The following is a 16,057-nucleotide window of genomic DNA, read 5'->3' on the forward strand; positions in this document are numbered from 1 at the left end:
TTCCCCCCCTGCCCCTTCACCCCTCCTCACACACTGCCCTTCATGACAGCCCAGAGCTCCTGTGCTTGCTCTGCTCCTTGAGGACCTGCATTCCCCATAAAACTTGGCCTCAGCTCAACTGCAAACTGATCCCTTGATATTGCTTTTAAAGATTTTGGGGACATCAGATGCTTAATTTAAACCCAAACCCACAAGGCAGAAGCTGGGAGACCTCCCCTGATACCTCCACTCACTGATATTTGCCTGGTCGCAGCTTTTTTCTTCTCATCCCCCACTTTCCAAAGGGAGTGAGTCCATCACAGCCAGGCCACCTCACTGCCCACCTTCCACTGGATGGAGTGAGTCCATCACAGCCAGGCCACCTCACTGCCCACCTTCCACTGATGGAGTGAGTCCATCACAGCCAGACCCTCCTTCCCAAAGGAGCAGTTCCTTGCAGCCAGCTCACCTCCTTGATAGCAGCACTTCAGCGAGGGAGGAATCTCTCTCTGCTGGCTGCCCCCAAGTTACACCTGTTTGCCATGCTAAAGCCAAGCAATTAACGGAGTTTCTCTTTGTAAGGACCCACATGGACACGAGCTGCATGACTAAAGCAGCCAATTAACCATCGCCATGGTTACCCTCTAATAGCAGCGGGAGAGGCGATGATGGAGTGACAGCCCTGCCTCTCACTCAGACACTGCTCCAGCCAGGAGCCAGGGAATCATTAGCAGTTGAGTCATAGCTGGGCTTCTTTTGTTCAGCTTCCCCTTTTATTTTAACATCCTCAAAGAGGTTTTTCAATGACAACTTTAGACTAGAACCTGGTGGAAGGGAAGCAGGGAGGGAACGACACACAAACTCCTGTACCCAAACTCCTGTACCTGCCTGGGACTTCTCTGGGACATCACATGAGGGACAACGATGAGAGAACGAGAGATGAGAGTGAGGAGGTTGTGGAGGAGTTCAGAACAATTCCTTTGACCAAAACATTTACAGAAGTGTAGAAACTTCTGGGCTCTAGACCTTAATTTCTGCAATGCCAAGCCCCAAAGAGGGTCTAGGAAGAATTCAGCACCTCAGTCAAACACTGGGATCCCAAAACCTGCACTGGCAGCTGACATTTGGGACCAAAAGAACTTTGATATCTTGGCAACTCAATTTTTGGTACTGAAGTCCCCCAAGACTCAAACCCTTCAGATCTGCCCCTGTGGGAGCTCACTGCCTCAACAGTGCAGTTGAGCACCCAGCTGCCACTCCAGCTCCCCTGGCAGTTGATTTAACTGGCATTTTCAGGGGATTCCAATGAGATTTAGGATTTGGACAACACCTAGACCCAGAAGGGAGGGAGGGAGGAAGGCAGGAAGGAAGTCAGGCTTGTATTTATCCACAAGCTTTTCACCACTTACCTGTACAGCAACCACAGAAAGGACCTCAACTGAGATCCTGTTAAATTCATCAAAACAGCCCCAGGCTCCTGTCTGGGAAAGGCCTTTGTAAATATTCCCACAAGACTGAAAAGAAAAAAAATAAAGTAATATTACAAGAGTGAAATCATAAACAGAATCAACTCCAGCAAAAAATGGATTTGATTTCCCTGCCTGTTTATTTATAGCAATTTACAGCCTATTGTGGGTATTTAGAAAAGTGCAAGGGAGCAGTAGGCACAACTCAATTATAATATTTATAGCTCTGCACAGTTTGCCACTTGATTTGCTAATTGCACTCTCTCGACATCTCTGCACTCTGGTTCCATTTAAAGGTCAGCCGGGCTGAGCTACTGACAGCCCCACTTCCATGGGAGACCTCAGCTGGATAAAATACCATCCAAGGCCATCAAACCCACTGCCCCGTGGAGACCACAGGGCTCAGCCCCGTGACCCAGCGTTGGCCTCATCCCAGGAGAGGATCCTGAGAAACCAGGAGAGGTCCCTCCCCATGCCTGTGGGTGTGCTGAGAGGGAAGGGATCAGCACAGCCTCGGGCTTGACTGAACAGGCCAGAATTTGTGAAGTATTTCGTATGGAATCTAACTCCAGGAGGGAAGGGAAAGGTGGAACAGGGCAGAGAGCACAGCTCAGATCTCTCCCTCCTGAAGAACCTTGTGGAAGTCTTAGAGAAGCAAAGGGAGGAGGAGAGAAAGCTGTTCAGCAGGAAGGGAGGCAGCAGGGGTGTGAGGAGAGCGGATGGATCGGAGCAAGCCCAGCTGGATCCCTCCCATCCCTCAGGCTCCCTGAGCAGCCCCGTTTGGGGGAGCAGTACCTGGTAGTCCATCTGCTCGGAGCAGTTGAACACGTACACCATGATGCCCAGGGCACGGCCCAAGTCCTTGGTGGTCTCTGTCTTGCCGGTGCCAGCAGGGCCCGCAGGGGCCCCGCTCATGGTCAGGTGCAGAGACTGGGTCAGGGTGATGTAACACCTGCACAGGACGAGGGAAAAGGGGAAAGAGAGTGAGCTGGGTGCCACAGGTCACTCCAGGGCACTCTGCAGAGCCCTGCGCCCTCCTTTGGGACAGCTCTGTGCGAGCATGGCCAAGCTGAAAGTCCTTTGGGGCATCATCAACCACCTCTGCCCTGCTGGGACTTCTCCAGTGCATCACAGAATCTTAAAGGTTGGAAAAGACCTTTAAGATCATCAAATCAGATCATCAGGACAGCACCAGCCCCTTGTTCACCACTAAACCATGTCCATTAGTGCCACATCCACGTGTTTTTTGGACACCTTTGGTGATGGTGATTCTATCACTGCCCTGGGCAGCCTGTGCCAGGGTTTGACAACACTTCCAGTGAAGAAATTTTTCCCAATACCCAACCTGAACCTCCCCTGGTGCAACTTGATGCTGTTTCCTCTCATCCTGTCCCTTGTTCCCTGGGAGCAGACCTGACCCCACCCCGGTTGCCCCCTCCTGTCAGGGAGTTGCAGAGAGTGAGAAGGTCCCTCCTGAGCCTCCTTTCCTCCAGGAGAGTCCCCCCAGCTCCCTCACTGTAAAATCCCAAACCAAGTGGGAGTTGCAGCTCTGCCACCAGCTCGCTGGGACACGGGGGCAAACAAGAGGGATGTGGGCATCCCAAGCAAACCCCTCTTTGTCTGGCAGCTCTGTCTCAGCCATGAGGGAGCTCCCCAGGGCCTCACCTGTCGGTCAGGGGGGTGATCACGAGCCGAGGGGTGTTGCCCAGGTACTCGTAGGAGTACAGGAACTGGGCGTCGCAGATGTTGGCCAAGCAGTGCCGCTCCTCGTCCGACCAGCGGTGCCGCAGCTGCGACAGCCACAGGAACGCCTGGGCACTGTCCACCTGCAACGTGCCACCAGCACAGTCACAGCAGGGCAGGGAGTGCCAGGCACACACAGCTCGGGGCCCAAGGGTGCTGCGAGGGAGCTGTCACCGGCTGTGGACTGGTCATTGCAAGGGCAGGGGCTGAGGAGTGGCGCTGCCCCAGCTCCCAGAGGGGGGAACCAAATGAGCCAGAAATCTGTGCTCGGCCTGGCTGCCCCCCAGAAACACAGGTGAGGGTAAAGCCACAACCCAGCACACCCAGGGCACCTTCCCACCCGCGTGCAGGGTGGGATGTGAGACTGTCAAGGACAGAGTGATTAGAGAGGTGGAGCCCCTCTGCTCTGGAGCCAGGCTGGGAGAGTTGGGGGTGTTCAGTCTGGAGAAGGGAAGGCTCCAGGGAGAGCTCAGAGCCCCTGCCAGGGCCTAAAGGGGTTCCAGGAGAGCTGGAGAGGGACTGGGGACAAGGGCATGGGGTGCCAGGATAAGAGGGAATGGCTTCCCACTGCCAGAGGGCAGGGATAGATGGGATATCAGGAAGGAGTTCCTGGCTCTGAGGGTGGGGAGGCCCTGGCACAGGGTGCCCAGAGAAGCTGTGGCTGCCCCTGGATCCCTGGCAGTGCCCAAGGCCAGGCTGGACAGGGCTTGAAGCACCCTGGGATAGTGGAAGGTGTCCCTGCCCACGGCAGGGCGTTGGAATGAGAAGAGCTATAAGGCCCCTTCCAATCCAAACCATCCTGGGAGTCTATGAGGGCAGGGCAGTGGTGTGGGACTGGCAGACAAACCCCAAGGGATTCCCTGTGGCCCCACTCCAGAGCAAGAAAGCCACAGAAAAGAAAGCCCAAACGCTTTTCCTCATGGCCACAAGTGCCCTGCGGAGCCAGGCACGATCCTGGTGCCTGCCCCTGCTCTGTCACTCTGTGATCTCCCCTTCAACACCAGCATGGCCCACGCTGGGCTGGGAACACCAACCTTCTGTGCTATCATCTTTGCCACCACATCCCGCGCGTGCACGTCGATGGTGCAGATGGTCATGATCTTCTGCCTGTCGCCCTTGGAGAGCTGCCCCAGCAGCATCGTCACCAGGGTGTTCAGCTGGGCCACCTGCTTCTTGTGGTACTCCCTCATGGCCTTCTCGTAGCCCTCCTTCATCCTGGAGAAGGCCATGCCCACCTCAGCTGTCCACCAGATCTGGGTGCAGCAGAGAGCCACCTGGGGAAACAGTGGCTCAACAGCAGGGGAACACCAGGGCTGCCTGACATTTGAGTGTCTGATCCATGGGGAGATCAAGGATGAAGCACCCCCGACATGAAATGCAGTATTTTGTCATAGAGTACCACAGCAGCCAGGAGAGCGGGATCCACTTTACATCCATTGAAATCCCACCCCAGACACGTTCAGCAGCTGCTCAGCTGTAAATGAGCCCCTTTCCCATGTCTGACCACATAGGAGGCCGAGCTGGAGACCACGAGGCCGCCAGAGGGGCATCCAAGGGGCTCTTTCCTCTCATCAGGCCTCACCAACTTGTTCTCTCACCTCTCTGGGGGCAGGGGCTTCCTGTGACCCCTGGGGTGCAGCAGCCACTGCCCAGGCCCCCGAGCTGCGTCCTGCCCAGAGCTCCGGTCAGAGCACGGAGCTCAGCCTGGGAATCCATCAAGAGATGGCCAAGAGAGAGGAGAACTCGCCCTTCCTCCCTCCTGGACAGCACAGGCAGAAACATTCCCATCCACAGGCAGAGACCCCACTGGAAGCAGGGAAGGGCAGGACAGCAGGGAAAGCCCAGGTGCCCCCAGGAGCAGGGACAGTACCTGGGCAGGGTGGTCAAAGAGCCACTGGTCCCTCGGCTTGTCCTCGTAGGCCGCCACAGCCGCGGTCATCTCGTCCCTCACCGTGGCCCTCATGGTGCCCAGCAGGCGATTGAGCCACACCTCGACCTGCAGCAGGGATGAAATCCTAAGAAGACTCCTGCTCCTTCTTGGCAGCAAGGGATGGCAGAGAGTGGGACAAGCAGCTCAGCTCTGCTGTCAAACAAGCCTCAGGCCTCCTCCAAACTGGGGCACTCAGCCATTTCTGGGCCTGCAGGATCAGCAGCTCTTTCCAAGCAGGTTTTTGTGGAACTCCAGCTATAGGAGGAACCAAACTGAACTCCGCTGAGGAGCAATTTAGTTCAGCGTGTTCCAGCTCCAGGCTGTGACAGAGTCACCTGTGGGACCTGAGCACAACCTGCCAGCAGCAAGAGAATGCTGGGAACACAGTTCCTGCTGAATTTAGTATTTCACAGGCAAAGTCCTCACTGAGAGGAGAGTTTAAATGCCAAGTGCCATCACTGGGGAGCTCAGAGCTGGTATTACCTACTTCAGCTTCCTGTAATAGTCCATGGAGAAAAGTGCAGCTACAGGGACAGAAAAGCTGAGCAGTAATTTGATTCTTAAATTTTGTGCTTCCACTCATCCTACAAAATAAGGAAGATTTGGAAAACAGGGGGAAAACCCTTTTCTTTCCAAAGGTACCCATGCAGAAGTACTATGGAATAATTTGATCTATTTCAATCTGTACCCCCTCCCAACTGGGAGGGCAAGAGTCACCTCCAAAACATCTTCCAATAACTAAAATTAAAAAAACCCTAGTAAGGAAAAGGCCACAGCTCTTGCTCACACCGTGGGCTGTGAGGGCCCATCCAGAGCAGGACTAGAGCTGTGGTGTAAGCAAGGATTAAGTTCCACACTGCCTCTCCCAGTTTTTCTCATAAAGGCAGGGCAGTGAAGCTCTACAAGATCTTGGCCAGGGACGCCCACTCAAGGGTGTGGGAGGGCAGGTTCCACCGGGCAGCTTGGACAGACAAGGTCTCCCCTCTCACCTGCCCACTGCAGTCACAGGGCTCACTGAACTGGACATATTCTTCCTCTCTGCTGTACATTCCCAGCCCAACCTTGGTCGTCTTCTGCTCAGAGTCCACCTGGAATTTCAGCTTGGCCAAGTTGTCAAAGAGTTTGGGAAGGTGACGCTGCACCTGTGAAAGGGATTGTATAAATAAAGTGAGGGAGATGGGACAGGCAGGGCAGAGAGCAGCAAAGGTGTGGCAGGCACAGTCCTGCTCACGAAGCATGACTTGGACATCCTGGCAGCACCACATCTTCTCACTCATGGCCAGGATGCTGCCAGCACAAGCCTCTTGCTGGCCTTCTCAGTATTTTTTTCTTGTAGCTCATTTTAGAACAGGGACAGGCCCTAATAAATCCTGAGATCTCCCAGACAGGGCAAAAGCACAGAAACCATCCAAACACCGCCTGACCGAGTCCCAGTCTCCCTGCAGGCAGTGCTGCTCCACCCTGCTCCCCCTTGTCCTGTTCTCAGCACTGGGAAGTTTTCCTCACTAGGAACCTTTCTGATTTTTCCCTCCTAGAAATCAATTTTGTGCCAAAGAAAAGTCCTGAATTTTCCTCTGTGGAGAAGCCAGATCTTTATTTCTGCCCGAGTCCCAGGATAAACAGCTCAACAACCCAGACAAAACCCTCATCTCAACCAAAAGCACTCCTCCAGAAGGAGCAGAATGATTCAGTTCTGCCCTGTCCATAGCCAGCTGAGCCTGCAAAGCCAGAGGGGAGACACCAGCACAGCTCCTGAGGCTCCCAACACCAGCACCTGCCTGGAGCTGAGAGGTCACCAGAGCTTCTGGAGCAGTACCTCACACCCAGCTCCAGCCCTGTGTCACACACTGCTGCCAGCAGGGACCCCACGGGACAGGGCAGCCCCCAGAGCTGTCCCAGCCAGGTGCTGCTGAGACAGGGAGATGGACAAACCCCATGGGCAGGGTGGGAAAAGAGAACAGCCTGTACCTCCTGGTGCTCTCCTGCTTTCAGGGACAGCTGGGAGCACTGGGGAACAGGAGGCTGAAAAGCAGCGCCACAGAAAGGGACCTGGGGGTGCTGCTCCACGGCCAGTTGGATCTGAGCCAGCAGTGCCCTGGCAGCCAGGAGGGACATCCCTGTCCTGGGGGGCATCAGGCCCAGCGTGGCCAGCCAGGGGAGGGACAGGATTGTCCCACTCTGCTCTGCACTGGCGTGGCCTCACCTTGAGTGCTGGGGCAGTTTTGGGTGCCACAATTGTAAAAAGACATTAAAGCATGACAGTGTCCAGAGGAGGGCCATGAAGATGGTGAAGAGCCTTGAGGGGCCATATGAGGAGCAGCTGAGGGCACTGGGTCTGTTCAGAGGAGAAAAGGAGACTGAGGGCAGAGCTCACCAGGGGCTGCAGCTCCTCCTGAGGGACAGGAACCCAAGGCTGGAGCGGTGTCAGGGGAACTTAGGTTGGATAGAAGGGAAAGGTTCTTCCCCCAGAGGGTGCTGGGCACTGCCCAGGCTCCCCAGGGAATGGGCACGGCCCCGAGGCTGCCAGAGCTCCAGGAGCGTTTGGACAGCACTGCCAGGGATGCCCAGGGTGGGGTTGTTGGGGGGTCTGGGCAGGGCCAGGGGCTGCACTGGGTGATCCTGGGGGTCTCTTCCAGCTCAGGATATCCTATGATCCTGTGGCTCGTCTGTCCAGTTCTCACTCCCTGTCCCACAGAGGATTCCAACCCCTCCTCACAAGCTGTCCCACAGGTGGCCAGAGCCCATCAGTTTCCCACCTGGCCAAATCCCAGGAGGTGCCAAGTGGATCAAGAAGCAATGGACACCCAGCTTCCCCACCTGGACAAGCAAATCTCCTTTCAAATCTTACACAAACCATGGAATCCTGTTTTACACCTGTAAGTGGTCAGGCTCAGCAATGCCCACTGGCCACTCACAGCCCCTGGCCACTCTGCAGGGCCTTGGCTGTGCTCCAGCACTCGATACAATTCTGCCACCAGAGCCCAGAACGCACCTGAATCTGCACCAGGTCGATATCCAGTTCAAGTGGATAATATCATTGTCTATTTAATCCTCCTTTAGGAATTATCAGGCTTTGAAACTACAGTGGAAAGGCTGAAAGCGTATCCATGCATGATCCTGCCTGACATTTACTTTGATTTTACTGCAAATAGTTTTGAATAACTGAAAGCACCAGGAATTTCTCCTTACTCCATGGAGCATTTCAACACAGCAGCTTTGCTCTGCTTCCTGTGTTTTTTCTCTCTCTCTCCATTTTAAGCATCAATCAGTGGTGTATTTACGACACTCTGTGGGCTGAAAACACCCAGCAGCAGCAAACACATCCAAGCAGAGTTAAAGGTTAGTGGCAACAAGAGCATTTCCAGACCTGCCCCACTCACGGGCTGCCACGAACGCTGAAAAGGAGGAAAAGCTCAAGGAGGGTGAGAATGCTCACTACTAAAAGGTGGAATAAGGAGTTGATTCCTTTCCCAACAGCCTCCATTTGCTGTCAATATGTTGGTTTGGTTTATACACCAACCTTAGGATTAGTGATGCCTCCCAAACCAGGCTGCTGAGGCAAAGTGGCTGAGGCTTCCTGACAGCAGCTCCACCACTGCCATGCTCCACATGGAAAAGCACCTGCAGGACTGAATCCTCTGAACTCTGCCCACGGGGGATAGAGGGCTCTGATCCCAGGGAATGGAGGGAAGGGGACTGTGATGCCATTTCTTACAGCAGGAAGGTCACTGCCAGCTCCTCCCCGGGAGGATCCCGCAATCCTGCTGAGTAAACAGGAGGAATGGTGCATTTGGGGCGTTCAGACCCCATCCCAGAAGCCCTGTGCAGGATCAGGCACCCATCTAGCCCTGAGCCACAGCCACTGGCTGACCACCAGCTGCTCACCTCGTGCAGGTTGTGCTCCTCCCTGCCCTGCCATCAGGACATCCCAAAGGCTTTGCACAGGGGAAGGAAGAAGCACTTACTGGAAATTGCCTCTTCTGCCCTCTACAAGCCACCAGTGTCAACACCTCCACACTGGAACGACCCATCCGGGGCTCTTTGGTGGCATCCCAGGTTGGGATCCAAGGTCAGCAACAAGTTTTGGATGAGATCCTTGAGAAAGTCAGTTTCCTGCAACCTCACTGTATCCCAGCAGGAGCAAGCCCACGGTTTTTATGGCACAAAAGCCATGGAGGTGCTCTCTGAACCTGCCACAAGCATCACCGGGGTTAGATCAGACAACCCCCAGGGCAGTGCTGTCAGCAATGACAGATGGAGATCAGCTGTGAAAGAGTGATTAATCCATGCAGGGTGGGAGAAAATCACTCCAGAAAGGACGCTGGGGAGAGTCCCAGGACAACACCTTCCACTGACACTACTGACAGCTGGAAAATGCAAAGGTGATGCAGTACAAGCCTTACCAGATGGGGGTTGGTGCCGTTGGAAAGAATATCCAGTAAATCTGCAGAAGAAATGAAGTAAAATCTGGGGAAGGCCAACCTTTTCATGTCCAAATATTCAGCCAAAGCCTTCTCACACAGAGACAACCTGGGGAGACAAAGCAGAGCCCAGGACAGCTGGGTAAATACCCTGCCAAGCTTCCTGCTGCCCTTTGGCTCATCAGCCAAGTTCTCCCCACCATGGGGAAATGCCAGGCACCAGCTGAGCCCACAGGCTGCTCCTTCCCACAGCCCTGAATAGATCCACAAAGCACAAGGGAACTCACAGCTCACTCTCTGCTCTGGGGGTCAAACACCCAAGAGTTGGGACAGCCTCATAAAAAAGCAGAAGCACAAGCGGAAGAAGAGGTTGGGAAGGTTTGCAGTCTGACCCACTGCTTTAGACAAGCTCGTAGCTGCCACAGGTGGTGGCATCCACTGGGATGAACATTTCCAGAACTGCTTTTATTCTAATGAGCCACATTTTAAAGTCTGATTCCAACCAGCTCAGCTTTTTGTGTTTGCAGAGCATGAAAGGAAACTTGTTTGCTCCGATCTAAAATGAATCTCGCAGTGTTCACATGCTAAACTGCTGCTGAGCTTACAAAGTTCTTAAATAACATTCTCTGTAAGGAACATTGGCCTTGTTCGATTGAAAATAAAATCAAATCTTTATTTGAAATGGAGAGCTGCTACTGGCACAACAGCTTAACATGGACTTTGAAGTGTTTTTCAGGCAGATTCATGTGTTAAATGAGAAGTGTCTCCAACTCAGGGCATCAGGTCTGTTTCAGGGAGCTGTGGTCAAATTAATATTCAGGATGAGAGTGTGCCAGATTCCACTCAGGGGCTTCAAGGTGATGGGTCACAAACAGAAAAACTTGAGAAAGATCAGAAAAGCTGTGATTTGTGACTGCAGAGGATGCACAGCCTTGGAAAAAGCCTTGGAGCACAGGTTCAACCAACTTCTTACAGTTGATTCCAGTCTCTGACAAAACCCTGGGACTGATGCTCTACCTACCTACTCTGGATGTCCTCCAGCTGCTGGGACAGACCTGGTTTATTGGTGGCCTCAACAACGTTTGGCGTTTTCTGAACTTCATAGGCCAGTTCTTTAAAATCCACATCAATCCCTTCAAAGCGCCTGGAGTCCTACAAAGGGACACAAAGGTCACAGCAACGCTCTAATGGTGTGCTGAGAAGTCACATCCTTTGAGGGCTGTCCTTGGGGTGAGGGGAAAGCTCCTCCCTCACCAGTGAAAGGCACGTTCCTCCTCAGCACAGCTGCAAGTGTGGAGTAACACTGGGAGCTGGACCTGAGGAGCTGGGTAAACACCCTGCCAAGCTTCATGCTGCCCTTTGGCTCATCAGCCAAGTTCTCCCCACCATGGGGAAATGCCAGGCACCAGCTGAGCCCACAGGCTGCTCCTTCCCACAGCCCTGAATAGATCCACAAAGCACAAGGGAACTCACTCTGCTCCAGGGGTCAAACACCCAAGAGTTGGGACAGCCTCATAAAAAAGCAGAAGCACAAGTGGAAGAGCACCAGCTCTGCTCCATTTCCCAGAGCAGGAGAAGAGCTGCTCTCTCCCAGCACCAGTGTGGAAGGCCAGGAGGGGAAGCTGCCAAAGCTGCCTGGGCCAGCTCTGTTTGATGATTTGTAGTGTCTGAGTAATGATCTCGCTCCTCTCCCCTCCGAGGGAAGAGGGAACACGCCTGCAGCACTGAAGGAAGGCAGCAGCTCCTGCTCAGTCCCCAGGAACTCTGTGTTTGCCATGCAGTGGTGGCAGGGAGACCAGCCCCTCAGCACGGCTCGAGCACAGCCTGGGGTACAAAACCATCCTGGGGCAGCACTGGGGGAACAACCACAGCACGGAGGGAGCCTCCAGAAGCAGGAGAACAGCCCTGCTTTGGGGAACTTGGCACATATAACCCCATTTAATAATGGGGCCTCCTCTAGAGCACTTTCCAAACAGGAAATCCGGGATTTGGGGGCTCATACCTGGGGAAGCTGTGCCCGGATATCTTCTGAGCCTATGAAAATGCTCTCCAGGTGAGACCACGAGCGCTGCACCTCAAACCAGAGCGAGATGATGGAGTCGGCGGTGGAGAGTTTCCTCTGCCAGGCAGACACCTCCTCCAGGAAGAAAGCGATGTACTTGGATGACATTAAATTCTGCAGCTGCACCTGGTTGTCTTCTAAAGTTTCAATGAGCTCCTCATCTGATCTCAGCAAGGGGATGTTGGTGCGGGGGTGAGGCTCATACTGAAACTCCCTGGAGCTCCAAGTCATCCTCAGCTCCTTCAGCACCTTCTCCATGCTCATTTCTCGCACCGCTTTGTCCACAATGCCATGGACCTCCCCCTCAAACTGATGCAGGTTGAGCTTGAGGAGGTCAGCCAGGGTGGTGTCCGAATCCATCACAAACCTCACGCCCGTCACCTGCATCAGCTGGTTCCAGTGCCTCTCCCTGATGGCAGGATTTTGCAGTTCTGCCACAGCCTTCAGGGCTGCCAGCATGTTCTTCACCTTGCTGTCCAGCCCACTGAAAGCATCCCACGCCCTCATCTCCTTATCCAGATTCCGAATCTCTCTTGCGAACTTTTTGCACTCCAGATCCATGTTCTCCACGTTAATATCCACCCATTTGGTGGTCTGCCAGTCATCGAGGCTGGTGTTCACCAGGGAGATCATGTCCCAGAGCTCTTTGAGAAGACACAGCTCCTTCCTGCACTGCTTCAGTTGTTTATACTCTGGCACCGTGACTTCAAACAGACCGGCTGATTCATAAATCGAGGTCATGGCTGACTCCATCTGTTTAATCTCCATGTGCTTTGCATCCAGCAGTTGATAAGGCTTTTCGGTGTCAAACCTAGAAATAAATGTTTATTCTTCGTAAGTGATATTGCAACAACTTCTAAAGAACCCATAAAACAACCAGAGCCTCTGAGAGCCACGGGAGAGATGAAAGGTCTCTACTACACCCTGATGGCTGAGCCACGTGGCACTGCTGACACCCCTCAAACCCAACCTCTTCCCGGGGACACAACACCACAGCCACACAGGCTGTGAACAGGGAGGAGGTCTGTGGATCCCCAGCACATGCAGGGATGAGCCCTTACAGCTTTTTGCTCTCCAGGCTCGTGCGATGCTGGAACATGAGTACCTGAAGGGAGCTTCCCTCCCGAAGCGCTCCCGGAGCCGCAGCTGCTGGGCGTCGAAGGCGGCGCAGCTCTGGCGCAGCGCTGTCACCTCGCTGGCCTGCAGAGGGGCCACCTGCTGCTTCACGGCCTGAGCCAGCTTCTTCACCTGGCTCCACTTCTCCGGCAGCTCCTGCGGGCACAACGGCACTGCTGGGAGGCAGGGTGGGCTCCGCGGGGCGAGATCTGCTCATGGATAACCACAGAACGGGAAAAGCAACAGATCCCGGGGCTAAAACTGCTGGGGAGTTTGGTTGGGATGCCCCAAGTTGTGCCTGGGGGGGTTTAGACTGGATATGAGGAAAAAGGTTCACAGGAAGAACTGTAAAGCATTGGAACAGGCTGCCCAGGGCAGTGGTGGAGTCACGAAGCCTGGAAGTGTTCAAAAACCCTGTGGGTGTGGCACCTGGGGACAGGGTTTAGCAGTGAACATGGTGATGGTGAGATTTTATGATCTTAAAAGTCTTTTCCAACCTTGACAATTCTACGACTGCCAGGGGCTCTGCTGTCCCCAAGTTCCCTCTTCTCCACGTGCTGTGCAAGCCCACAGGAAAGACTTTGGGTTTCTTCTTGAGGAGATTAATGGAGACCCACCATGGAAAGAAGGGAAATAACTGGAGGCAGCTCTGAGGGAGCAGAGATGGCCAGGGCAGGGCCAGCTCCTCCTGAGGGGTCTCTTCCTGGCATTTTTTGTTACAGTCTTCAATAGAAACCACTATCCATAACCACGGCAGGTCACAGAGCTGCTTCCTTCTTTTCCTACCAAGCAGCAGCTCCAGCCCATCCATCTCCACAGCCACGGAGAGAGAGGTGCCTAGAGGGGCTTCTGCTTTTCCCACTCCATGCAGGAGGGAATGAATCATTCACACACAAGTCTTGCAGTCACTCGCCAGGAAGAACAACTCCCTTGCTATCTCCTGCCTCTGGATGGCTGCTCCACATCCTCATTTCTTCTATGAGGGAAATAAATCAGGTGCTTGAAGATATTTGCACACACCAGCAGCTCCCAGGCAGGGGGATTTAGAGGAGCTGGGTTCCCCACAGGACTGGGCTTTATGGTGGATGAAGACACTGCTGACAGGGCTTGTCTCTGTCCCCTTGGGCACCTCACCATCTCTTACAACCTTCATCTCATGGTCCCCTTTGCAGAAATGAAAGGAATTCCCAAAAGAAAACTGACTCATGACAGCCGGATGTGGAAAGGTGCCAAAATGCCCTCATAACCTGCTCCCAGGGATGTCCTCTGGGTGAAGCAGATCTGGTGGTCTGACCCAGAGGAGGACTGAAGTCCCGTGAGAAGGCAACTCCCCTGCCAACATTATCCTTCCCATCTCCATAGCTGCCAAGAACCAGCTTATTTCAAAATAATTATAATTCAACCTAATTAACAGATGGATTTGAAAATGCATTAATTTTTTTTCAAGAGTAATCGCTGGGAGATGGAGCAGGCAATTCTATGTTTTTCACACATAACAAAAGGCTTAATCTCTGCTTTAAAAGAAAAATCTCAATATAACTCCAAAATTTAGAGCTATTAAGGCACATCCTGCAATAGCAAAACGCTGCCCACTGAGGCCCTCTAATGACAGGGAGCAGGGCCTTGGATATCCCTGGGATGCTGCTCCACTCCTGCTCCTGGGCAAACTGCTGTGCCCACCACAAGTCCTCACCCACCTCCAGTTGCTGGTGGACTTCCTCGGGCAGCTGCTGCTCGTAGGCTCTCAGCAGCTCAATGGTTTCCTTCAGGGGCTCAAACATGGCATCAGTGGCACTGTGACGTTCCTTCACAGCCAGCAGGTGCCCCATGACCTCCACCAAGCCACCATAGTCACCTTTCTCCACCTTTCTGCTCAAACCTCTCTCGGCAGTTTGGATGAACTCGTCCAGGTCAGCCAAGCTGTGGAGCACAAAGCAGGGAAGCACAGGATGAGGGCGGTTCCTCTGGAGTGAATACCCAGCCTCAGAACTGCAATTCCTGCTCCAAGGTGTCCCTGGATGTGGTACAGCTTCCTTCAAGGAACAGAAAGACAGCTTGGGACTCTTCTCAAGTTGGAGACAGGGCACCTGAACAGAGACAGTGAGCTCAGAAGGGCTCTGGAGGAGGGGTCTTTGAGAGGACAGGTTTTACTGGGAGGGTGCCAGGCCCTGGCACAGGGTGCCCAGAGCAGCTGGGGCTGCCCCTGGATCCCTGGCAGTGCCCAAGGCCAGGCTGGACATTGGGGCTGGGAGCAGCCTGAGACAGTGGAAGGTGTCCCTGCCCATGGCAGGGGTGGCACTGGGTGGGATTTAAGGTCCCTTCCAACCCAAACCATTCTGGGATTCTGTGGCAGTTTTCGCCCCATCTCTTCCACCACAAGAATCCAAGCTCCCCAGGAGAACCTGACACACTGCAAAGCTGTAACACGCAGGGATTGTCCTTCATGCACTGCCTCACCTCCCAGGGCAGCTCCCTGCTGCAGGTGGTACAAATTCACAGCAGCTCAGAAAAGCAACTGGACATCAGTGGCACGAAGAAAAAAATCCCTCCAGGACTTTAAAATTAAGATCCCTGTCTCTCAAAGCCCTTGAGCCATAAACCATCACAGACAAGGAGAGTGTCTGGGGCACGTTTCCTCAGCTGCTTATCCTGTTCTTACCCTCACCAGCTGCTGGGCACTTTCAGCAGAGCAACAGTGGGCTCCTGGGCCTCCAGTCCTTCCCAGCACATCCATTCTCCATCTCCCAAATCACTTATTTTTAAGTGCCTGCTTAAATTCTCTGGATGCTGCTAGGCCTAAAAGTATCCTTAAATACTTCACCTAATAAAGACTAAACTGCTGAGTCAGGGACTCTCCATAACAGCTCCTAAATGCTCATTCTCTGCCACACAAAAGCTCTTTGCAAAGAAATTATCTGACAGAATTATGGTGCTGAAAAGCACACAAGAGATCCTATCACCACCCCACACAGCAGCCTCTTCTTCAGAACACTTCCCTGGGAGCATCCAACACCTAAGATACCTTTCAGTTGTGACCAATAAATCACCTGAGGCATTGTCCTGCACAGAGCCAAGCAGCTCTTCAGGCGAGAAACACGTGTTAATGCAACAGTTGGAGCCCAAACTCCTCCTTTTTGTAGCCTGAAGCCACCTCCCCGTGACTGCTCATGCCAGGCTACCCAAATCACGGGCTTTCAGAAACCTCATTAATGCAGATTTACTGATGGCCACCACCAAATCCAGTAAAGAAGCCCAGAGCCCTGGCAGAGATGGGATTATCTGGCTCGGGATGAGCGGGCAAACCACACATCAGGCCCCAGGGGCATCGGCTCAGGGATGT

At 53.6% G+C, this 16,057-nt stretch overlaps 1 protein-coding gene across 1 annotated transcript in view; it reads right to left on the minus strand.

The window, feature by feature from the left end:
- The window catches only part of DNAH9 (dynein axonemal heavy chain 9), a gene marked incomplete at both ends in the record, with an annotated part of 144,840 nt that overhangs the window by 118,231 nt on the left and 10,552 nt on the right, over nt 1–16,057 (minus strand). The window contains 11 exon segments of the mRNA XM_082294246.1: nt 1,389–1,493; nt 2,241–2,397; nt 3,111–3,271; nt 4,223–4,462; nt 5,059–5,184; nt 6,108–6,260; nt 9,522–9,648; nt 10,561–10,691; nt 11,542–12,412; nt 12,707–12,873; nt 14,415–14,637. Coding sequence (XP_082150372.1) covers nt 1,389–1,493; nt 2,241–2,397; nt 3,111–3,271; nt 4,223–4,462; nt 5,059–5,184; nt 6,108–6,260; nt 9,522–9,648; nt 10,561–10,691; nt 11,542–12,412; nt 12,707–12,873; nt 14,415–14,637 — 2,461 coding nt within the window.

The sequence above is a fragment of the Coloeus monedula genome, assembly GCF_965178545.1.
Source record: "Coloeus monedula genome assembly, chromosome: 19".
In the NCBI taxonomy this organism is placed as follows: domain Eukaryota; kingdom Metazoa; phylum Chordata; class Aves; order Passeriformes; family Corvidae; genus Coloeus; species Coloeus monedula.